The 25748-nt window shown below is 42.6% G+C and overlaps 1 protein-coding gene across 1 annotated transcript in view; it reads left to right on the top strand.

Annotated features, from left to right (window-relative positions):
• The first annotated feature begins 2682 nt into the window (after positions 1–2682).
• lrig1 (leucine-rich repeats and immunoglobulin-like domains 1) overlaps positions 2683–25748 on the top strand; it is a 35089-nt gene continuing 12023 nt past the window's right edge. The window contains exons 1-7 of the mRNA XM_069712773.1: positions 2683–3741; positions 15097–15168; positions 15964–16038; positions 22265–22402; positions 22721–22864; positions 23902–24045; positions 24551–24694. Of these exons, the coding sequence (XP_069568874.1) occupies positions 3539–3741; positions 15097–15168; positions 15964–16038; positions 22265–22402; positions 22721–22864; positions 23902–24045; positions 24551–24694 (920 nt within the window). The 5' untranslated portion in view covers positions 2683–3538. The remainder of the gene's footprint in view (positions 3742–15096; positions 15169–15963; positions 16039–22264; positions 22403–22720; positions 22865–23901; positions 24046–24550; positions 24695–25748) is intronic.

The following is a 25748-nucleotide window of genomic DNA, read 5'->3' as shown; positions in this document are numbered from 1 at the left end:
TGACCAGATGTTACCAGAAAGCATGTATTAGTTGTTCAAAGTTGCTTAAATAAAAACAACTGCACATCATCCAAACGAGGCTGTACAAGTTAATTAACGTTCTCTCTTTTTTAAACATATTTTTGGAATTGACAGGTAATTACAATTTTTTTTTCTATTAAGTTTTAATGTTTTTAGCTGCAACAACCATTAAGAGGATTCTTTTTAGGGACATATTTCATAACACAGTTCCAAACAATTATCAAGTGTCAAAGTAACAGGGTTTCAGCAGAAACTATAGAAATTGGGTTCCTCCATTACTCAGTTTTCCATCACCAGTGAAGTCATGTTTTAACAAGGTCTCATTTCTCAGATATTTTCCTTGCTTCCAGGAGCTGCAGGCCTCACCTGTAAGGCTTCTGTGCTCACTCACAAACTCATGATGCAATGTGAAACCTTCGCCTATTCACTGGAAAGGGAACAAGGAACTGTGCTACTAAACTGCCTGCAGTGCTGCAGGTGCAAATATCTGTGTCCTCGCTACGGTGATTAACAGCAAATGAAATCTGTGACTTCACCCAACATGAAGTGATCAGATCACAATAGCTCTGACGAAATGAATCAATACGATCTGTCGGTGCCAAGAAAAAAAGTGTGATGAGAAAAAAGTCTTCATGGAGGCCAGGAGGCTGACAAGGCCACTGATGAATTGCAAATGTGCAGTTTTGAGACAACGGGCAAAAATGATTGCAACATTTGAGAATAATTTTGTGCTATCATGTGGCCATTACAGGGCACACTCAAATGGTGAAAAGATCACTGTGCATGCACAAACCACAGAGACCCACACATGACTGGTTGTGTTTGCACATACAATTCTACACACCTAGTTAGCACACAGTTGGAGATGCACATTCTCGGGCACACCTGCACAAAACATTTGAAGGTTCCAGGCAGAGATGAAAGAGGCATCCCTTAGTTAGATAAACCTGCATCACCACAGTATAAAAACACCCCATTAAAGGTTCTGCATCCAAAATATTACTTTAGTAAGAGCATTATCATCAAAATGTACTCAAAAGTAGAAGTATTAATTTTGTAGGATGGCCCTCTTACTGTAGCTCTATCTTTGTATTACTTATATTTTGCTCCTAATATTTCAATAAGTCAATTGTAACTACTTTATATGTGTTCCACAGTGTAATTAAACTAAGTACATTTACCAAAGTACTGCACAAAAGTATTTTCACTTTTTTACTAAATCAAGTATTTTTCAGATCTATTTTACAGCTTACTCGTTACATACTGGGCTTATTAATATCAATAAATAGTCAACTATAACGATAAACCTTATTTTGCATACATTACACAACCTATATCTACATACAGTACATATGGTCATACACTTATACCACATAATCATGCTTTATTTATTGTAAATTTAACTACCCTGCAGTACACAGAGTAACTAAAATGATCCCCATCTTGAAAAGGTGCAACGTTAGTAACGCTTACAAATGAATTAATCAAGAATTACAATCCAGTAATATGACATATATTGTTCTGAAATGGAAAATGAATTAATCAAGAATTACAATCCAGTAATATGACATATATTGTTCTGAAATGGAAAATCCTGCACAAGTACTTCTGGTACTTTAAGAGTTTTATTAATGTAGCAAAAAAAGATTAAAAAAAACAACAAAAAACAAGTTCTTCCAACACTGCTTCTAGGAAGTTGTAGCCTACCTTGTATGAATAACCTTTATCAGCAAAGTATTTGCCTGAAATATAGAAGTTGAAGTATAAATTATCGTTAACTGATAACTCTCAAATATATGTTTCTTATAAGTTCTTTAAAAGGAAAAGTACTGTAAATAAATAACATTTCCTGTAATATCCATTACAGATATTCATGCAAACTCAAACAATGCACAATAAATGCACATTGTCAACTGAACTTGTTTATTTACTTACTTACTTTGGATTTGATCTCATTTAATACAGCATTTTGAGCTGCTGAGGAGAATTTAGGCTCAAATCAAGACAAGATATTAAGCAGCAGCAGGCTTTTGACATGCACCACACACAATCTTTAAGATAAAGCATGTGAACTAAGAACCTTCTTCAGAATCTTGAAATCTGTACAGTTTGTGACCAAATTGTGGTAATTGAATGTTATAGATAACCCACATTTATTAGCTGCAGTTTGCAGTGTATTTTGGGTAAAGGTAAAATCAGTTAATTGAAGTGAACACTTTACTTGCTAATGCATGTATTAATAGTGTTGATGCTTTCTCCTTCACATGCCCTGGGTGAGGACGAGAACACATAACGTACTGTTTATTATTTTCTCTCTGACTCTTTCTTTTACATGTAAATCTCTAACCAACAAACACTTTAAATGGAATTGTTAGGGTATTCAGACCAATTATGCTATTATGGCTTGTTATAATGCGATTACAAGGCTCGATCTGGGTGATTGTCTCTTTAAGAAGCAGTGAGAGTGAGAGGAGGTGGTGCGGTTTCACACCCCGGGGTGGGAAACATGGGCGGGGCTAGCAGCCGCTGACTGACAGCCGCTCAAAGGCTCGGCAACCCCGCGAGGCAGGGAGAACCCGTAACGACCAATGAGGTTGGGTTTGAAGCCGGCCGTCAAATCGCAACAGCCAATCGGAGCAAGCCATGGGAGGACTCTGGAAATGCTGTTGTGTTTCCAACGTGGGACTACGGAGCGATCACCCAGAAAAAAAGGAAAAGTAACTCGGCAAAGGAGAAAACTCATGGTGGTGGTGCACGATCGGAAGGAGGGGGGATTTTAGTTTGCTATTAGTCGGATCGACAAGATTTTGTGACCACAGACTGCACCTGATAAGCTGTTGGTTGAGCTGCTTTGGATGGGACCGAGTGTGTATGTCAAAGTTGGATGTATTCGCCTGCTGCGGTGTAAAGTGCTGCTCAGATTTGGACGATATGCAGCGCTCAGCTTGAGAGACCAACGCTGGACTTTTCGCCACAACTCACTTATTTGTTACAACTTTGTGGTGGACAGTTTATAACAACGTCACAAGTCCTCTAAGCCATTTTTCTACGTTTTAAACAGTTGCGCGGCTGTTTTCTCCGTTCAGCAGCCTCTCGGGCACAGTGTCCTTTAACTTTTTGCTGTTGCATGTTTTCAAACATGTCGCCAAAAGCAGTGGTCCTATCGAGAAAGTAGTTTTTCAAACTTTTTATGGACACACTCTCTAAACTTAAATTTAAGTTCGAGGCAACATACAAGTTGTTTGTAGAAGAGTTCTGCTGGTTAATCTGTGAATCCCTTTGATTTTTCAGCCCGCGTCGGACACCACAGGAGAAAGTTGGAGTGTGTCAGAAATGAATGTTGTCGGGACGGAAAACGGAAAACTACAACACAGTTGTTTGAATTAGCCTCTGTATTACACAAAGACAATTAATGTGCTGCCAAAAGCTTCCAGTTTTTCCGAAGCTCCTCTGATATTCCAGTTTTGTGGGCACCAGGCGAGAGCTCAGCGGCCGCGCTATTAAAACTGGATACAAAATGGCGGCGTTCCTGGGACGATTTGGATATGTGTCTCCTTGTGTTTTTTATTTAATTTTGTCGCTCGAACTGTTGACCAGTTATGGAGTGAGTTTAGAGTTGCCGTGCGCCCAGAACTGTACCTGCAGCGGAGATTCAGTGGACTGCAGCAATATGGAGCTGACGGCGACGCCTCTGGACCTTCCAGTCCGGACTGTTTCCTTGTAAGTAAAGCGCTCAGCAAGCCTATTTATTGACCAGAACCATAACGGGATGTTTGTAGAAAAAAGAAAAGAAAAAAAAAAAGTGCACAACAACATATAACTTTTTCGTGATGGACATAAATTGTCATTAAGCAAGGGCCCCCTTTTGACAGGGTTTTCTCCCCAGGAATCCCGTCACAGACTATTTTTATATTTTTCATTTGAGTTGCATAATTGTCGATCAACTGGGAGTGAGAGCAGCTGTCACAGGCTGTGGTCATGTCCTCTTCATAACTCGAAGTTTGAGTAGCCTCAGTAGTAAAACTAAACTGTTCCCCATTTTGCTTGGGACACCCTGTTACCCCATTAAGGTCCCTGCACCCGACTCTGCACAACTAATGGAAAAAACAAATCCAGCAGCACTTTCTGCTCAGGCAGTCCCCAGACAGCAACCTGATTAGGACTGTTTATGCAATTAATGAATGAATTATCTTCCACAACATGGCAACCCTGGCTAAATGAAAGCTCATTGGAGTTTGACATCGGGCCAAATCTAGGATGGTAGGGTTTTGCATATTTAGTAAGGCTTGCTTAACAGGTGTTTTATAAATGCAGGGATGTAATTACATGCATTAACATTTAAGTACAAATATTCCAATTTTATGTCATTTTTTGCAGGTGGGGGGTGAGATTTGAATCACCTCCAATAAATGCAGTGATTTGTTTTCTATAACATATTTTTTTTAATTTTAAATGACTGTCCTTTAGAAGCTAATTACTATCAGCAAAAATACATAAACAAACAAATATTTGGAGGCTAAGACTTATCATCACCCTTTTCAGTCAGTGGAGTCTGATATCTTCCATACTTATTGACACATGAATACCACACATGTGCACTCTAATGTAGCTATCATTACTAGTTCTAGGATGATCAAACTGTCCCCTCAGGGTGAGTAAACAAAGAGACTCAAACATGTCATAAAAAATAAACCTGATAAGTATTATCTTTCGTTTCTCTCTCTGTGTTGCTAAATTTAATACAAATACAAATTTAATTTCTTGTAAATGATTTGGTTCTCCAGGGAAAGACCGACAACAGTTGAGACCCTGTCTGCCAGCTCATTTAGGAAATTAGCCAATTTGGGGCATTTTTTTATTAAACATCCTCCAACGATTAGGAACTTCAGCTCTTTTTAAGCTGAATGACACAATTTACTTTCAGACAACACAACCCTCATGTTGTTCTCCCAATCAACATTTTGTCTCTTGCTGCAGTCTATTGTAACTGCTATGCAGTGCCATTTGCTAATCCTCAGTGACAATTAGTCCATCTTGTTACACATTATTCAGCATCTGTTTGTGTGCGTTGCTGTGAACTAGGGGTTAAAGAGCAAAGGCCCAGCGTCTCCTCTGGCTCCCAGGTTTCTATGTGAGGCAGTTTGTCTTTCCCTGTGAAGTTAGGAATGCAACATTTTAAAAAGTCTTCCAAAAACATGAATAAGGGCGTTTGTACCCGGGTAGCCTTGTTGCCCTGAAGCACCACTTAGCCAAGATCAAGTGCAGATGCTGTTTATCATGCACGGACACAGACACACACAGCTTCCCCTGTCCTCATGGACAATGGACATCTGTTGTGGGACAAATGTCCCATCTGAAACAGCTGCTCTAAACCTTTCGGTTTGTGTAAAGATATGGTCCTGCGTTGAGCCCTGTGTCGCTTCAAGTCTACTTCTGTCTTATCTCATCCAAACCTTATCGGTCAAGATTTAAAGACCCGCAATCTTGTTGTTTTCAAAGGGAATGGCTTTATAGCTTTGAATGATCTCTTAAAACACCTAGGTTGCATATTTCCACACCACTTGAGATAGTCACATTATGTTGGCAGGTAACTCAAAAGGATCCAGCTCTGTTCCTCCTCTGGGGTCTGTAAAGGAGCCAGATAAGTAGATGATTACTGTAAACTCAAAAAGACAACTATGGACAATTTCACTCGCGGCCCATTATGAAGTGCCTTATGCCAAGTCTGTCCACATGAGTGGATGAACTTTTTTTGTGTTGTGGGTTGAAAGTTATTTTAGTTTTTCATTGCTGCCTGTGTCCAAGAAGTTGAAACAAAAGGGAAACTAGTACTTTTGCAAATGATAAGTTGTTCGAGCGAGGGTTCTGCTGCAGTGCAACAATAATAATGTTAGCCTTTCGATAGACTTGAGAGATTGAGAGTGTCAGTGTGCACAGTCCTTGGTTTAAAAAAAGTGTGTTTGTCCATGTCCACCTGCAGGCACTCGAGCCAAGTGAAATCAGTGTGGAATCAATTGTCTCTGTTATGTTTACCCCAGGCGGAGAGCAGCAGCAGCAGTATGAATAGTGGTAGCAAGGACAGTATTGGAGGGTGTCAGAAAATACAAGACACCTAGTCCAGCTCTCCTCCCTCTTTCTTCTACATAATGCAGATGTTTTGCTTGTAGGAAAATCACAGAAACACCTGTTGGATTTAACTGTTCAATAAATGACCAAAGCATGTGTGACTGTAGTTGCTCATCAACAAGAAGCCCGTCAGTTAGTCATACATGTGTGTGCTTTGTAAAGTTTACTGTAAAAGTGCTCTGCGTTTTCCTTTGCTCTCTATAACATTGAGATAGTTCAAGCAGAGAGGATAATTCCAGCAAAAAGTAAATGAAGATTTCCCACCCTTTTGTGTGGGTGAAGAGCGATTGCACTGTCATGTAGCTGTTGTAATTATCTTCGTACAGGCTCTTAAATTGGGATTACAGTAATGAACCTCAGGACTTGCAGTTATACAGCGTCTCAAAGAAGGAAATAGTTCTTACAGAGAGTTATCATACCTTCACCAGCATGTATGAGAGGTGCAGAGCAAATGGTATCAACAGCATTTAACCCTCACCCTATTGCTATGACAGGGGGAGAAGCTGTTTTACCGAGAAGTTCTTGCAATTTAACCCTGATCTAACCTCTTGCTTAAAACTGGTGGCTTTCTCTGATTTAGCAATGTATTGAGCGAGAAACATGAGCGGGAACTCAGTCACACAACACACAGTAAGTGAAAATGGTCCATTGGTTCTGTGTTGCCTAAATAATGTCATAAACAAAAAAAGACCTTTAGCACTATAACCTTTATGTTTTTTTCTTTGCCTCATGATGTAATATTGATCAGTCTGTAACTCCTTTGAAGGTGTTCAATACTTAGTTTTACAACCAAGAAAAACTACAAGCTATTATAATGTATGTCCTTAAGGGAGTATAAGACCTTCATTATACCCTCTTATCTCCTGTTCTGAGGTTGCACTCTTTTCAGTCACCTTCAGTGCAGTTCTGTTGGAATAATTGTGCAAAAGTTGATGCGTATTTGTGCAGGGAACATAGGTGGCCAGAGGGCTGATGTTGGCTTGCAGTTCATCCATCAGTAGCAATCCTCTCACAAATAAGACCACAGCTCTTGGTTGAGAAAAAAAAAAAAGCACTAATGCTTTCCAGTTGTCAAAATATTCTCCCTTCAGAACCCCCATTTTAATGGTCCTCTGTGACAAAGTGGCCTTGATGAGGATTCATAGAAACAAACACGTTAGCACATTCTGGCAGAGCAGGCTGAGTTTTAGGGAAGATGTGTGATTGACTCGGTTTAAAAAAAGAACAATTTTTTTTTTAAAATTCAGTGCAATATTACATTATTGTATACTATTATGTATTCAGAACATTTCTCAACTTACATTGCGTTCTTAATTACATATCCCAACCCTACACAGGTTTTTGGAGTGAATACTTAAAATGTTAAAATGACGCCAAGCTCTTTTAAAGCCTGTGGTTATGCATTTTCCTGTCGGACATATCTTTTGCTGTTTTACATCAGTGCTCCTTACATTTAGCAAACTGACCACCAGTCTCAGATATTTTGTCTATTGTTTCTGATTGATGAATAGCCTAACAACATTCAAAGCAAGTTTGCTCTCATACAGTCACATTTTCCTTCTCAGGAGTGGTGTCTTATCTTATTTGTAGCAACAGTAATGTGTATAAAAAGCATTTTTGCCTGCAGTGCCACTAGCGTAATGGGATTTTGCAAGTAAATAAAAGCATGAGCATTACAAATTTTGGCCATGATTGCTGTGGTTGCATAGAGATAAAGCAGATGCAGGGAGTCTGTTTGCCAGCACCTCTCCATCTTTTCTCATATAACATTGTAAAATACTTTTGGCTTTTATAGAAAGCTACGTTTGTCCTGGGCTTTGTCTTTTTATTTAGGGTCAGAGCACCGATGGTGCGAAAGCCCTATTGTTTTTGTATTTAATTTTTGTTTTTTTTTGCTACAGAAAGCTACAGCTTGTTTATAGTGATTGGCTGTATTCCCATATGCATCACCAGCACTGTGGTAAAAAGCAAGAAGAGCCCTGGTCTTGAACGATCCCTTTTGTAATCCAGCATTTCCCCGAGTGGTTTCCCAAGTTTGCAAATGTGCTGGCCAAACTACAGCAGACGTTCTGCTGCGACTCAACCCCAAGCCGTAGCCTTGAACCTCACAGTTAAAGCCTTATTGGTAAACACCATCCCCAACAGTTGGTTTTGGCTTCTACCCTCAGGAAATGGGTTTGTGTTGGTGGTTTCCTGACAGGGACCGGGAGCTCAGCCTTGTGAACTGGTCAGCAGGGGGTGTGGCTGCAAAATCACCTGGCCTGAGTGAATATGAGGGGATGTGGGGGGCATTTTCCACCTACTGCATGGACATGTTTTGTTAATGTCACGGTCTGCTGCTGCTGCTGCTGCTGCTGCTGCGTTCCGGCTGGTTCCACTAGTTGGTGAAAGTCCTGTCAGTGGTCAGAAACCTCAACCGCCATCACACATGTTACACACAGAAGAAAGCTGGGTGAAATTAAACATCTCAAAATGCTTGAATGTCACATATTGTCAGACACACACACACACACACACACACACACACACACACACACACACACACACACACACACACACACACACACACACACACACACACACACTTTATTTTTAGGTAGAGTTTACCTTTATCAAAACTATTCATATGCCTGCAAAGTCATTTTGCACACTAGGACTATGCTTACCCTTCAGTTCAGTGTTTCTGTCACGAGCCATTGGTACTGTTGGTAAGTTTGAACTTGATATAAGGACTGACTGATAAACACTACACTGCAGGAATGTTTCATCTCCTGGTTAAACACATGAACATTTCAGCATTGGGGCAGAGATGCAGCAGCAGCAGCAGCACTCAGCAGGGCTGAGCCGCTTGTGGTTTTTCGGGCATTTCTCACTACGCAGCCTTGTAATCTTGTGGTATTGGAAGTGATGAAATCAAGTTGGTTTATTGTCATAGTTTTTTTTAGCCCTGTGACTCGCATGTCCACTGACAGATATTGTAAAGTCCCAGTTGAGCTTTTGGACGGGTTTAGGATGATCTTATCATTGGCACTGATTTTAATCATCTGCTCCCTTATCAGATTTTAGAATTTGAGGTTAGTAAAAGTATTGAAAGTTCCTTCTCACATGGAAATTTAAAGTGGCAATCAATTGTTTTGTTTTATTGTGAATGATCTTTTTTTTTTAACTGGGTGGGATCCTTCATCCAACACATTAGCTGTGATTAAATTAGGAAGAAAAAGGTAAGGTTGAGCCCCTACTCTAATAACAACAGATAAAGTCTGACATTAACATGAAGATATGGAGTGAGCTCATAGCCTCACACTGGCTTTAATGACAATCAAACAGCTGCTGCCACAAGTCATCCTCCAGGAATTCAGTCAGCAGAATAGATGGCCCTTTTGTGAAGACACTTTAGGGCGCCAAGCTCCCCCCCCCCCATTCCTTCTCCCCCTAAGCCAGTGTCTACAAAGTGGGCTTGATCAATGAATCATCTGTGAATTCTCTACATCTGGTAGGAGTTTGGAAATTTGGAGAAGATGTTGGACAAAAGAAAAAAAGCACGACTTGGACAGGGAGTAAGAGGTACTGCGCAAGTGAAGCAGCGTCCAGAAAACAGAACCAGAAAACAGAAACAGAACCAGAACCAGAAAACAGGCAGTCCTTTGAGATGTGAGGGGTGATGGGAGTGCTATCTTGGACCAAACATTTTATTTTAAGCCCATCAGGCTGTCCCGCTTAGCCTTTGTACTCTGATAAAGTAGAAAAGCAGCATCAGTGCTTCAACGTCTAGACAACCACAAATTCACTTGCAATTACGATTATTATGGATAATTATGGCCTTACCAGTAAAATAAACATCACCAGGGAAAAACTGGACAAATGAGGAACTATATGTCTTTTTCTTCACTTTGAAGTGGAGAGCATAAGGTTAGCTGTGTGCATAGTACTACAACAATAGCCCCACTAAAAAGACATCAGTGTTTGTTATTCTTTCAGATTAATTGGGGAACTCATTTCCCTGTGCTCACAATGAAGTAGTCTGGCACCATTTGTAACAAATTACATTGTTATACAATTCAGTGTTTAATGCAGGAGCATGATCCTGTGTGTACGGGCAAGGTTTACCCCTAAATATATATACATATATATATGTATATATATATATACATATATATGTTTATATATATATATATATATATATGTGTGTGTGTGTGTGTGTGTGTGTGTGTGTGTGTATATATATATATATATATATATGTGTATATGTGGTGTGGACAGCACCAGTGTTATTGGACTTCTCATCTGGAGTGTCCAACCTGGGGTAGTTAGGCCCGGCCACAGGTTCATGCAGTGCCTCGGGCTACTGCACGCTCTTTTCCCAACCATGTCCCTGTTTGTTTGGAGTGCCCCGCTTCATCTCGCGCTCCAGCGCCCAAAACCAGCAGCGCAGAGAACAACGCTGCACATGGTCCCAAGATGTGGCTCGCCTCCCTGCCTCGGAAAACTTCAGAAACTGAGTCACGCTCCAAGCCAGACTGATTTCAAAGGCTGGAGAGGTTTCTTTGTTGAGTTGTGTGTGTGGGGGCGGTGGGAATCTGCAATGCAAATGGTAAAATATGCTGACCCCATCAGCACTACATCTCTCTGATCTTACACCTAAGTTCTCCTCGCCGGCCCAGGATCTTACGAACATTTTAGCTCAGATTTGAGCGAAACACATTTATCATTAGTTGCTTGCTTATTCTTTTAACCTTGTCAAATCCGATAAAATACTGGCTCATTTTCTCCATCCCTGTATGACTTGTCTGTAAAATGGTGGCCTGGAGCTGGAGTTAGCTTTGTGTACACTCTCACTGCAGTTGCTGGGCTATAAACCGGCTCATAATGACAGGAAGAGCTGTGTGTGTGTGTGTGTGTGTGTGTGTGTGTGTGTGTGTGTGTGTGTGTGTGTGTGTGTGTGTGTGTGTGTGTGTGTGTGTGTGTGTGTGTGTGTGTGTGTGTGTGTGTGTGTGTGTGTGTGTGTGTGTGTGTGTCTGTCTGTGTGTCTGGGTCTCTGACATGCAGGTTATTATTTGACCAGTTTTATGACACTCTGAAATCGACCACATTAAAGAGCCTTTGTCTCACACCGATACTACAGAAGGCTCATCACTGACATCACTTCACACTTTCGGCGAGCAAAGTTCACACTGTATTTATCTTTGATAGAAATGGGAAAAGATAATGATGATGTATCTCTGTATGTGTAAGTCCTCTTCTTCCCTCCCCACATCTCTCTCCCGCACACAAACTGTGCTGACTTACAAGCATAGTGTCATACGCTATGACATCACTCCAGTACTCCCAGCTTTGCTCTACTCCCACAGCACTCATAATGCAGCTATTTTTTAAAGCCTTTTAATGAGTTTTATATGTCAGATCAGCTACATGGTCCAGCGATGACGGTCTACTGCAGGCGCTGAGCCCTATTTTTCTTTCTAAGACTGATGCTTAGTCAGGCGAGTCTTTTGCGAGTTTATTAAATTGTCTTTTGAGGAGTTCTTTTCCAGGTTGGCTGAGATTGAAGCAAATGCTCAGATCACGTAGTCTCCTAGTAATTGGCTAATTTAGGATGATGTCAGATGACTTGTGATAAATGAGGCTACAACTAAAAACAATTTTAATTTGATTCAGTTTTTGTTAAATCTATTTTTTATATTGGACTTTTTTTTTAATAGTTGATGGATGAAGTAATACAACATGTAGATACCACCAATTTATTGTCTATTAATACAATATTAATTATCATTTTGTCTCCGAGACAATACTATTTAATATGTGGATAAATTACTTGGTATTATGGTGTGACAGCCTTCCATTTGAAGTTTTGTTTGTGTTCCATAGAGAAGCTTTTTCTTCCAGTCTCTCAGTGCTTGTGGTTATTATTTGTAATGTGTGGGGAGATGTTGGTTTGAGGCGGCTAGATGAGGTTGTAACAGTGCCTCTTCAAATCAGATAAGCTCTCAGTCCAGCTGCCCTCTTGTTGATCTTTGTGCACACTGACGGCCATCAGTTAGATAGAACACAAATGAGGCTACCGTATAGACTAGATGATGGATGATGAATTTGCCTTTTTTTTCTCTCTTTCTCTTTTAATTTTTTTTATGTTTGAACGCAATGCTCAACTGACTGTCAGACCAACTTGACTTTAATAGGAAAGCATGTAGCTTGCTCCACACTTTATTTGATTAGGTACCTGGCTGAGAGTTGTTCCCATAGACTGTATATAAAAGTGGACGCAGCTTCCGGCACTGAAAAATAATGGGGAAGTGCCTTAAACTGCAACACCGCCGCAGGCCGCTAAGGGTTGGCTCCCAAAAGGCTCTGGCTCCATAGACTCATTCAACTTCTCTCACAAAGTACAAAGTCAACACATTTTTTCCACAAGTCGTTAGGAAGGGTGATTCTGTCTTATTTGTTTTCTGGTGGTCCGTCTGATAATAATCCCATCATTAATTATATATTAGTCTTAAAAAAGCAGAATATTTTGGAGGCGTGTGTGTTTGATTAACAGGCATGTGGTCCAGTCAGGTTTAAACCTAGTTTAGCAGCTGACAGGATATAGTAGGTTTGCTTCTGCTGATGTTGGCGGCTGCATCTCTCCACTTGTGAAGCAGTCAAAAACTCCTAACGACTTCTGTGCTTCTGATCCCGACAAAGCAAAGTATTCCAGAAACAGCACGAGTGTAAGGTCACTTTCTGGAAAGCATTAACTATGCTTAGTGCTGGAGTCAGGTCCACCCCCATTCCTCTACTTCCTCAAGAAGTGGAGCTACGGAGGGCAATCGGCCTTATCACCATTGCCTCCTACAGTAGGTGTTAAAACACTGAAACCTATCTCATCTGATAGGCAAGGAAATAAATGTTACTGAAAGAAGTGGAGAGAAAAAGACTCAGTTGTGTAAACACCATAGATGACTGAGAAAAAGACACATGCATGTTTGCGTACACCAAGACAAGTTTTGCTTGTTGCTGTGGCTTTTAGCACTAGTTCGGCAGGTTTGGTGCTAACATGCTTTTTTTTTTTTTCCTGAGTCATCCCTTTCTTCTGTTATGCCTTTTTCTTTATTCTCAGCTTCACATATCATATCCACGAATATGTGCATAGCCAGCTTCCTCCTCCTTTGAATGATAACAAATCTCTTTGGTGGCAAAGTTCCTGAAATAATCTTGATTTGCATCTTATGCAAAGCCTGTTTTGTGCCTAAAGTAGTTTGATTAAAAACGACTGACCGTTTCATCCAGATCATCTCTCAAGTTCACCCAGTCTACAGTCAGTGTGTGTGTGTCTGTGACAGCTGATTGTACGAACCTCTCTCGGCAGATGTAGCCAATGGGAACACTGTGATTTCTTTTCCTTTTTTTTTTTCTTTTTTTTTTCACTTGGCTTCACAGAAAAGAGGTAATTGCCTCCCTTTGCAGGGGACAACAATTTAGCAATCTTGGGCCACAATGGGAGGTGCCCCAGTAAATGATCATGACATAGACATGCATGCACACCTCCTTATTAGGCCTGTGCCTGGAGGGCAGACACATGCTCTGCTATTATCTCATCACACACACACACACACACACACACACACACACACACACACACACACACACACACACACACACACACACACACACACACACACACACACACACACACACACACACACACACACACACACACAGAGAGAGAGGGGGAAAGAGTTGGGGAAGGAGACTGTCATTATCTGCAATTGAGCACAGAAAACAAGAAAGGGAAATCTGTCAAGTGAGATGGAAATTGAGATTGATAGGTATAAATTGTTTTAAAAAAGTACAAAGACAGTCTTTTGCTATGGTATTAACCCAACCGCCACACATAAACTTTACTAATATATGTTCTTACGTTCTCCACTATGGCATGAAGTATCAGCTCCTGCCACACAGTTTAGCCCCGAAACGCTCCCTTTTTTCCACCCTGCAGCGGTCTTTTAAGGCCACGGACTACAGAATGAGGAATGTGTTAAATCAGGTAAAAGTGTCCCGGTCTCTGGGAACAAGTAGCCATCTCTCTGCAGGCCTGTGAAACATTCCTGGGTCGTCTCTCACGTCTGGACAGAGGGGACGGAGGGGCGGGAGGCAGGCGGCTCGGAGCTGTGGGCTCCCTTTGTCTCGCCGAGCCTAACCCCACCACACAAACACAAACAGCGCTCTCACTGCAGCCTCTCTGCCAACAGACAGGCGGCATGCCAGCTAGGCAGGAGGATTGTGTGTGTGTGTGTGTGTGTGTGTGTGTGTGTGTGTGTGTGTGTGTGTGTGTGTGTGTGTGTGTGTGTGTGTGTGTGTGTGTGTGTGTGTGTGTGTGTGTGTGTGTGTGTGTGTGTGTGTGTGTGTGTTTGAGTGACAGAGATAGCACTTGTTTATGTGTGAAATCAACTTGGTACATATGGTGTGTGAATGTCAATCTGAAATGCAGATGTGTGTTGGGTGCGCCCACCATACCCCCACCGTTCCTCTCGCCCTCTTGACAGCGGTATTGCTATATCACTGGACAAATCACGCTCTAATAAGCCTCTGTACAAGGCAAGTGCCAGCTATTAAATACACTGTTAGTCTGAAGTGCAAATTGACTGGTGCAGATGAATGGCCTGTGGGTTATGTTTGGAAAGTGAGCCAGGAGAGAGACACTCGGTATCGATAATATTGATCTGAGCCCTCCTTGAAGGCTGGCTCAATTTATGTCCTGGGCATACTTAATGTGGACGGATGAGGCTGTTTGTCAAATGGGAGATATAATTGTTGCTATTGATCAGGATCCTTATTTAAACTGCTGGCCCATGATAAGGCAATACAATTAATGAAAAATATTGCTGCACTGCTGATATTTAGATGAACTGTTGTCTCCTGTTTAAGGATTTGAACTACCTTTTATCCCAACATCTTCTTTTGTCTTTTCAGAAATCTTGGCCACAACAAGCTGACTGCCATCAGTGCTGAAGCCTTTGCCAACCTTCCGAAATTGAGAGAGCTGTAAGTAGAGTTCTCACACACAGATATGATTTCAGCCTCCCGAACACTTTTTAATGGCCTGCTCTAAGTGTGTGTTAGGCACTGATGGAGTCTTTTTAAAGTTTAAAAGAAAGCTGTGAAACTTTTTTTTATTTTTTTAATTTTTTTATCAATGACTTAATTCTGACAAGCGTCCATGGTCGCCACTTTACTTCCTTGCTGCATCCTCATACATGTTGCCTTGATCTAAGTCCAATTGAGAATTAAGTGGTGGTTTTCTATATTAAGCCTCCCCTCCACCACCCGATACTGTGCCCAACACTGGCCTTGTAAATATTTTATATGGTGAGGAGAGGGCTTGGCTTTGTGTCACTCAGCGCCAGCACACAAAACACGTACACACACATGCACGAGCGAGCTGGTGATACACACGCTGGTGACATCTTTGGCAGGGGAGTCGGCCAGTCATACGCTCCCGGACATCTGTTTTACTCCCGTGTTATTTTTGGTTTTTAAAAGGATGACTTGCCACTTGCTCTGCGGCAGACATGACAAGTTGTACTTGAAATCTTTTAATTTATACACGCTTTGATTGAATTTTGTTTGCGTGATAAAGCAAATAAAAAAGACCCAACAACACTTTGACATTTATGGGAATTTATATCTTTGTTTATTTGACTTTTTACGGCTGCTACTTTATTTTCTGTCCATGTCCTTTGCTCCCATAACAACATATTATTCTGTATATTTCACTGTAATTACTTCCAGGGCAGTTCTGTTCTCTAATCTCCTGCTCTGTGTGTTTGTCACTTTCAGGCGGCTGGACCACAATGAGCTGACCTCCATACCAGATTTAGGACAGGCTGCTTCCACGATCGTATCCCTCTACCTGTGAGTACCGCTCCTCTCGCTGCTTAACATGGCACCAGAATTATCTGACTCTCTGTTACTGTATTCTTAGTACAGGGGCCTCTTTGAAGTGCTCTTGAAATAGTCTCTTGGCATCTGTCGAAGATGCATCCCAGAAATATTACTGCTTTAATGTAAAGTTAAGGAAGAATGTGACTCAGCTGCATGAGTCAGAAACCCCTCTCCACTTGAGCTCTGCTGGCGTCAATCTGCAGTTCTGTCTCGAGCGATTAGCATGTGGTCGAGTAACTGACTAGTCTTATTAGCTGGCCTTGCGTTCTTGTCTACAGTGAGCGGTGCTGGCTGTTTGGAGTGTCAGCTCGTGTACAGTTGCTCGGTTGCTCTCCGTTGTGAAACTGCCTGTGGGGACTGCCTGCACTGGCATCCCACTGGAGATTTACTGCCGTATTTGGGAAGGGCGTGTGCGCGCTTGTGTGTGTCAAAAACATGCGCTCAGCAGCACATTAGCAGTCTTGTTTTTTACACAGTTGAAGGAAACTCATGATGTTAAAGTGGTAAAATTAGGTAACTTTATTAAAGCAGTTGGAAGCTAGCAATCAAATAGTTTGAGTGAAATACTTAGAAGTGTGTCACGTTAAATATTCTTCTTATGGTAATACGAAGGTAATAATACTGTTCTAAGAAAATAGAAAAATAGTCATTTAGTTTCAACAATTCTTTGTGTAACTGTGATGCTCAAGAATGTCTTAAGGAATCCCCGGCACACAAAACAAACACAGTACAATAAAAACGTCTTTCTAAGCTAAATATATATACTTACACAATTTAAAATCAATGTTACTTGATATGATTCAACAAACTACAATCACAATATTCCACCCGTATCATCTGTTGGGTGGACTGTTGTTTTCCAGTGTGCCATTTTACATCTCACTCAACCTGAAACAAGAAAGTGAAAGCCCTTTAAGTTGGTCCAGTGCTAACCACCAGCTTCACTCTGTATTTTCTTTCACACCTTGCTGGCATGCCGGCTGACTGCCTGGTAGTAAAGGAACCAGCTGCTGCTTCCCATCACGTTGATCAATCGTCATATCATTTTCAACGAGCTTTGTGGGAGTCACACGTCCGCCCTCTCCCCGTGTGTCATCTGCCTGCTTCTCAGAATTTATCATGATGCATTAATGTGGTCAGAATATTTCCGTAAACTGTGGAGTGTTAGTAAGACGGGTGGTTTGATTAGGAACGCTGTCTGATAAAAATGTGTCATTTTTTTTTTCACAAGTTTGAGCTCCTGCTATTATGTTTTAGTAGGTTTTCTATCATGTCTGGATCTGTAAGGTCTTCCGTTGACTCTCTGTATTACAAAACAGACTGGAGCAAGTTCACCTTTACTTGCACAAACTGTGCGGAGTCGCAGCCCCTTCAAATGATCGGGGTGTCTTTTTTTGGCCTGACTTGAAGCCTGTTGCTGGGGGCGAGGGGCCTGTAGTCCTGATGGGAGTGGAGGCTGGAGGGAGGGTCAGATTTTTACAAAGCCACGCAGCTGAAGTGAAGGCCCGCTGAAGCACTTGCAGCTGCAGCTGTCAGTCACATGGCTTACAGTAAAACGGGTGACAGCGAGCAGGGGAGGAAGGATGAGAGAACAGGGAAGGGAGTCAGGGAAAAGGGATGTGAATAGTGTCAGATCATAGTGACATCACCACGTGTCTACCGAGGAATCGTTTTTGGAAAAGTAATGGAGGAGGCAGTAGGAAGGTGCAGAGTCAGAGGAAGGAAAAAAGGAAGCGAGAGGTTAACTCAGGCTTAGGGTTATTCCCGAATGGAAAGTGCACTGTGTCTAACTTGCCAAACGCCAAGGCCTCCGGAGTGTGAGCGTTTCTGTGTGCGCCCTGGCAGAGACAGCAGCGCAGACTGCAGGGCAGTGTTCCTCTGCCATCGGTTGGAGATTGTCTGGAATGTCGTCTGACAACAAGTTTGTGTGAGACAGTGGCTTACATACTCACACGTGCACACACGCGCGCGCGCACACACACACACACGCACACACACGTGCACGCACGCAAGCAAATGGACAGAGAATCTGTCCTCAGCCGCTCATCAAACAGTAAGCTCTCCACAAGGCGGAGAGCCTTTTATATGTGGTTGTCTGACAGTCTGGCTGCCGTTGAGTTTTTGAGTGTACCAGTTAGCTTCTTACTGAAGAGGTTTGTACTTTTTGATAAAAGGGCTGATAAAACAGCGCCTAAAATAAATAACAAATTTGCAGGAATTCTGGCTTCCTAAACATTCAGCTAAGTTTACATGTTTGCCTTGTGGGGCAAATGAGGTCCAGGGAAGGGAGAGAGATTGATATCCGGACATTTATATCTTTTGTTTTTTTTGTTTTTCATACCTTTGCTATCCTCCTACTTACATTATTTTATCATATTGGAAGGGGATGAAAGCAATAATTTGTTGGAAAGGATAACAAAAACGACCAAAACAACAGCAGCTTTCTATTCTGAAGACGTTAAAAAGTTTATATTTCTCTGGGAATACATTTTACGCATTTTAATGTTACGTACTAAATTTATTAAATAACTGCCTTCAAGATTGCTGATTACGTTTGGCCAAAATAATCATCAGACTGATGTTATCAGCACAACACAATCCCGAGCAATTTGATTCAGAATCTTTAAAAGTTTACACTTACCATTCATTTTTTGACTTGCTCCTGTAACTGTGCAATATACAGAATCAAAAAGAAATACAGCAATCTTGTTTCTATAAATAAAATAATAGTAATACATTTATAATAAGGGGGTTGAGCAGACTGTAGATAGAAGTATTTTTTCTTGTGTTTCCTTTTTATTTCTCTTCTTTCTTATCAATCACTTGCTTGGTCGAGAGGTGACTCGGTCCCTTTTTTCTGCATTCTGCAGCTCTCCCTTTAGTGCTTTCACCCTTCCCTCTTATTGGCTACTCTCTTTGATTGCTGCAGCTTTTTTTGAAAGTCATTAGGCACAGACAAACCTGACATTGCTGCAGTTTACAGTTTTCGTCCCCGTCGTTTGATCAGATGTCCAGCAGCCAATCAGACAACACTTTGAGGTGCATCTTATGAAAAACATCATGTAGTTTTCACATAAAAACAAATCATCTGAGCACATCGATGCTTCCAAAGACCATATGCCAGGCTCCCACAGTCCCACAATTCTATTGGCGAGGCCACTGATGTCCCGCAGACTCCCAGAATGCCTCAGCAGGATGGCAAAATAAAAAAGGAGCGACAAAAAGTTTAAAAACACAGTGTCAAAGTGACAGCAGAGCAGCACAAACTTTCCCATTGTGCTCATACCCCGGGCCAGTTAACATCAAAGGGGCCCTTTAAAACCGCTTGGGATAGAAATCATATGGGCCGCTGGATGATCTGATTTTGAAATAATTCTGCTTTTGTGCCAACCGCCGGCTTCAAACAGAAAGGGACAGGACGAACAATCGACCTCAAAGATGACACTGGAAACAGCAGAACGAGCACGCTAGTATAAACCCCTGATGCACTTTCCATACATCAAAAAAGTGTCAGAATGAGCCGGGCTCATGATAATCACATGGTCACTGGGGCAGGGTAATGAGATTTGGAATTAAGTGGAATCAAGGCGAATAAGGCCCTCGGACATCAAAGAGAACAAGAGTGAACCAAGCTTCTCTTTTTCAGAGATGTCACTGGCTCTATGATAACCAGTTTTTATAAACACTACGATTGTATGCGTGGACTTCAAACGCGTTGATCGCCGAGGCTTTATCTGTCTTGCACTTACAGCTGGGCTTTGACTGAGGGAGGGGGGGAGGAGGAAGAGGGAGTTTGGTTTGAGTGGTGGAAAAGGAATGGGGCGAGAAAAAGAGTGAGAGAGGTCAACCTCTCCCACCAGTTTGAGACTGATCTGTTTTTCCCAGCGAAGGTCACCAGCTGTTGACCCCACCTCACCCCTTAATTCTCCCCTCCGCCTTTTCTCCTTCCCCCATTCCTCCCCTCCCTCCTCTGCTCACTGTAGCCACTGTCTGTTGCTCTGTCCCATGTGTGCGTTTTGCTATTTGTGTTGTGTGTGTGTGTGTGTGTTTGCGTGTGTGTGCTCATCCTTAACCATTTCTGCCACTGTTTATTCAGGTGGGCCACTGCAGTGTGACCCCCTTCTGCTCTCAGTCACTAGTGTGTGTGTGTGTGTGTGTGTGTGTGTGTGTGTGTGTGTGTGTGTGTGTGTGTGTGTGTGTGTGTGTGTGTGTGTGTGTGTGTGTATTCATCTGCTGACTGAAAGCTAGAATGAAGGAGGGACTGACCTTGTTTTGATGAGTTGGACTGGTAGAACACCTGCCCTCTCTTGCTCTCTCTGTCAAACACACACCATTGTGGTAAGCTAATCGGTCAATATCAAATATAAGAATAATATTATCAACCCCTCCAAAGGTCAAGTGAACTTTCTACCTGTAGTATGTGCCAAACTCTCCACCAATGCCGAACTAAGAATTGCCTGCTGAGAAGACAATGACCTGGCGTCATCAAATTGGATCGATATGTTCATTATGTTGAGTGTAATAGCTGGCAGAATAATTAGAATGGGTCTAATCATAAGGTTGATGGTTCAATCACCAGGTCCTCCGGCCCATATGCCACAGTGTCCTTGGGCAAGACACTGAACCCCAAGTTGATTGACTTTGTTGAACTAGTGTTTCTGTCAGGGATGAAATTAAATGTAACGATGCAAATATTTAAATATTATCTAACTGACTTCCTCAAAACAGAGTCGGTTAAGAACTGAAGAAAGAAGTAAACCAGAAAGAAATGAGGATTTAAAAAAAAAATGTATTTAAAAAAAAAAACATTTTAAGACCAGTGACGCTAATGAAAGTGATACTAAATGTAATTCCCATCCCTAGTTAGCACCAAGGCATGTGTCAGATGTGTCACGCAGCAAAGGCTTTCATGTACACTCGGTAACACAGGAAGTCGTCTAACAGGCTCACATACATGAACACGCAGACTGCAGGTGTAGCGAGAGGGATGGCCATCAAGAGCCCATTAGAAACCCATCCTCAAATACTGCCATTAAGAACACGTGTTTTTTTTATGCTGAACCAAACAAAGTTGTCATGTTGCTGCCCCGGTGTGGGATCGCAGGTGGGCATGATGTGTGCAACAGCATTGGAGTGTCGTCCTTTGCAATGCCGGCTCTCCCATTCGCACAGATGTGCATTCAGCTCAGTGACTTCCTCTGTTGCCGGTTTAAAGCTGGAACAACAATGCCTCCCTAGTTCATGTCCGTATGTTTGTAAAAGAGGCTAAGCACCGTTTCCCACAATCCACTTCTCCAGATTGAAGGGTAATGACTGGGACAACATTCAACATCACCGTATCGTTCTCCTTCCCTCTCTGACTCCTGGTCCCCCCAAAATCAGCCACGACAGATGCTGAGGGGTACAGGATAAGGTGGCGTGAGTCACCCTCCACTTCACTGAAGACCCCCAAACAGGGCCAAAGTCAAAACTGCTCAATTATTTCAAGCTATGCTAGCCTGGTTAAACCAGTGGCATGAGAGAACACTGGACAGATTGCAAAGATGGAACGTTTTCTTGTGTCCTAACTACTGAAAGCTGGACGATTTTAGTTTTCTGATCCGCATAGGAAAGTTTAAACTAGACATGCTGTTTCCTTTTCGGGGTTAAGGCACATTGGCGGCTCATGATTTTAAGGGTATTCGTTCTTTGTTTTTGTTTTTTCCGAGATGTTTAGAGTTTTGCTTTTCTTTTATCTAGTCCCTTGTTTCTGATCCTACTCTGGGTATATTAGGACATTGAACGAGGCCAGACCTGCTGCACACAGCCATCTATCTATTCCATCACACACTAAAGTACTCAGAAATCTCAAGTGGCTCTGGTTCATCCCCATCTATCTAGATTTTGTGGCTGTTTCTTTGTCCTTGGACATGTTTAAAAGAGACCCATCTCTGTTTGGCAGCTCTTAAAGTACACATTTTTATGGTGGATGAAGACCACTTTGTTCTGTGTACTCTTTCCCCTTTTGTGTCTCAGTGGGTTTAGAGAAGCCGGGAGGGGGGGGGGATTGGTGTGTCGTTCTCCCCCCTCCCCCCCACCTCGGCTGATGGAAATAGTCCACTTTAGTTCAGCAAGGTACAGGTGTGGACGTTGTGTCGATCAGAGTACAATGGTTGACCACACCTAATGTCTTCTATGTGCGTTCCTTATTTTTCAGACATCATAACAAGATCCGCAGTATTGACGGCAGGCGGACCAGAGAGCTGGTATTTGTGGAAACCCTGGACCTGAGCAACAATGACATCACTGAGCTACGAGGGCACTCCTTCCCTGCAGGCCTCCAAATCCGGGACCTGTAAGTACTATCTCAGAGCATCACGGAGGCACGTAACACACTAACTTTAAAAATATAGATACTTCAAAGAAATTCTGTTGAAAAGAGGAAATTTGAAGGTGTGTTTTTGCAGCCTTCAGTGTTTGTTGCTGAAACAGTGCACACAATAGTGTTGTAATTGAACACCGAAGCTGCATTACGATTTTCAATCAAAAATATCTGGGAAAAACCGATTGCTGCATACAAAGAGTATGCAAAATAACGCTATAGAAATAGAAATACGGCCATTCATGAACACATATTTGAGGTTTGTTATAAATTGTTGTTGCCTGTTTGCAGGTACTTGAGCAACAACAAGATCAGTGTGCTGGAGCTCGGCGCGCTGGACCATCTGGGCTCAACTCTGCAGGTCCTGAGACTGAGCCGAAACCGCATCAGCCAGATCCCCGTGAGAGCCTTCCAGCTCCCGAGGCTCACTCAGCTGTAAGTACCGCTGGATTTGATCAGTTTAACAACATAGTTAGCCTGCTGACAAGGTTGTGTTTTGATCTGTCAGAAGCTCACCCTGGAAAAACATCATATTTCTGACATTCACATTTAGGCTAAAAATGATTGGTTTCCCAATTGTAGCCTTTGGAGACATAACAGAATTGAAAAGAGTTTCAATGAGGAGGTGTTTCTAGCATCTGTTCATCGAGCTCTGTGTGTTTAACATTCAGAACGCTATTAGTGTGCGCTATATCTCTGGGGGTGGATAAGGCCTGACTAGGTAAACACCGGAGCCATATTATCTGTGATTTATTGCTTTCTTCCATAGCCCCAAAGTGGTTAGTTCATTCTCCACACCATGCTCCATTATCTTTGTCAAACTTCCCTCCAGCGTAACAGCGAGGGCGACCCATTTGTAGCTCAACGCCTCCATTCTGGAGAGCAAAGGGACTCACGTAATGGGAGTCCCCCCCCCCCCATTGTGGCTCCAGTAGTTTCCCCAGGTGTCTTTTGTTGCACAGGTGGCCCCGGTGACACTGTATCTGCACATGGTGATGCACATGAGACACAAAAGAACCTCTGTGGATGTTTATCTTTGCCAACCTGAGGGCTTTTACAGCCTTCACACACACACACACACACACACACACACACACACACACACACACACACACACACACACACACACACACACACACACACACACACACACACACACACACACAGAGCATCTGTAAAGAATCAGTCACATGCACAGTCATCTCAGGCTTTATATTCAAAAGAGAGAAGGAGTGCGGTTTTTAAACATCATCTACCATGTTTTGTGGTGAACCTGTATCACTCTGGCCCCCAGTGGAACAGACACCACTGAGGAATGCTGCAGTGATTTGGTTGTGATGGATGCCCATGGAGAGTGGGGGGGCGGGGAAACCATCCATGAGTCAAAACACAAAAGAAATAGTGCCCCTATAGATTTTCTCTCGTGATGAGTTTCTCCATCCTGTGTGTGTGTTTGTCCATCCACCCTGCAGTGAGCTGAACAGGAACCGCATCCGTCAGGTGGAGGGTTTGACCTTTCAGGGTTTGTCCATCCTGGAGGTTCTCAAACTGCAAAGGAACAGCATCAACAAACTGACTGACGGAGCCTTCTGGGACCTGGCCAAGATGAAAGTCCTGTACGTAGAAAATCAGAGACACCGTCGACACATGAAGATAATAATAATGCTTATTGAACATCCAACACACATTCTGTTACTTTCACCAAGTTCACCAACACACGTTAGATCGGCATCATAACACACCTTTATGGAATTTGGGTGCTACAGCCTGCAGCAAGCACTACCTAAGAGGCTAATCCCATTTGTACCATTGCTGTTACAGGAATACACAACAACCAGATCTTATATGAAAAAGACCTCTGTGTTCTCTTACTGGAACTTGCTCACAATCACACAAAAGAATCACATCTTCCGAGCCGACATGAAACTGTTACATAATTACTGAAATTACTTGCAAAATAACTCAGTAATGGTCACAAACTGCTTTGACGCTCTCGCAAATTTAGCAATTTCGGAGCACAATCGTACCACTGGCATACTGTTGCCTGAAACTGTTGTGTCAAGATCAACACATTTTCACTGCAACAACTTTTTGTTTGTTTTTTGTATTTGTCTCCTGCAGCCACCTGGACTACAACAGCCTAACGGAGGTGAACAGTGGCTCCCTGTACGGCCTGACCTCCCTTCAGCAGCTATTCCTCAGTAACAACTCCATCGCCCGCATCAATGCTGATGGATGGAAGTTCTGCCAGAAGCTGAGGGAACTGTGAGTACCAGCATTTAAATTAGCCTGAACACCCAGACTCTTGTGCCAAGTGTCTTTTAGCACAAACCTTTTTACCAGAGCCATTAAAGGGCCTGAAACTGGGAGGAGAACTGCAGTGGAAGAGAGTTTAACTCAGTGCAGTTCAGCTTAACGAAATACAAGAGGGGTTTTTCAAACTGCTGACATCAGCTGCAGTTTGAAATTTAGCTGGAAATGTTCCTTTTCCTTTTCTGTCCGTCCCCTTGCCTTAAAGCCTGAGAACCCGACTCTCTCCACTCGTCACCTATATATCCATCTACCTGCCAAGGGGTTAAATGACATTTTGCTTTAACACTCAATACGCCACGCTATTCTCAGGATAAGCCTGTTTATCCCATAATTAGAGCTGGGCTCAACAGCACTCAAGACCTTCGACAAGCGTTTTTGTAGTCCGTTCAGAAGCGCCAGGGTTTGGCTAACTGGCGTGTAATCCTCCGCTGGTTGTGTTGTGGTAATTACATTGAAGGATCGCCTTCGCTGCTTTTGTCTAGCGAGTTATTATCCGAGAGTCTTCCCTGTACTGTTGACATGACTGTCGTAATGCCGCTTTAAAGTGCTTCACTCAGCTGAGGCGTTGCTAACTGCGAGGTAGCCTGGGCTATCTGTGGCGCCTATGTTTGTTTATATGCAACAGTCAGAGAGGAATAAAGCGGTGGATGGTGATCACGCTAGTTTGCTCTGTGTATCTCGGTGCTGCTTCCTGTGCACACATCTTATGAATGACAGATTGCGCCCAGCACCGTTCCCTGAATCAGCCTTCTGGCGCTGCACCGGTCACCGGTTATATGATTTCATTATCTAGAGTTATGATGACCCCCACGGCCGATAGAAGTGAGTGACTTGTCTTTATGAGGAGCCTGTTATTGCATTCCCAGTGCGCCGGGCTGAGCTGGTCATCAGGGAGAATCTCCGCACACATGACCAGTCAAGCAAACCTGAGGTACAGAGATAGAGAGGGCCACGGAGAGGGCAATAAAATGCACAATACTGCCTTTGACCACTGTTTGAAAGATAC

The sequence above is a fragment of the Brachyistius frenatus genome, unplaced genomic scaffold, assembly GCF_029030835.1.
Source record: "Brachyistius frenatus isolate BFR_SWC_R1_liver_20210118 unplaced genomic scaffold, ASM2903083v1 Contig_4, whole genome shotgun sequence".
In the NCBI taxonomy this organism is placed as follows: Eukaryota; Metazoa; Chordata; class Actinopteri; family Embiotocidae; genus Brachyistius; species Brachyistius frenatus.
The sequence above is the reverse complement of the archived record's forward strand: the minus strand, read 5'-3'. Positions and strand labels throughout refer to the sequence as shown.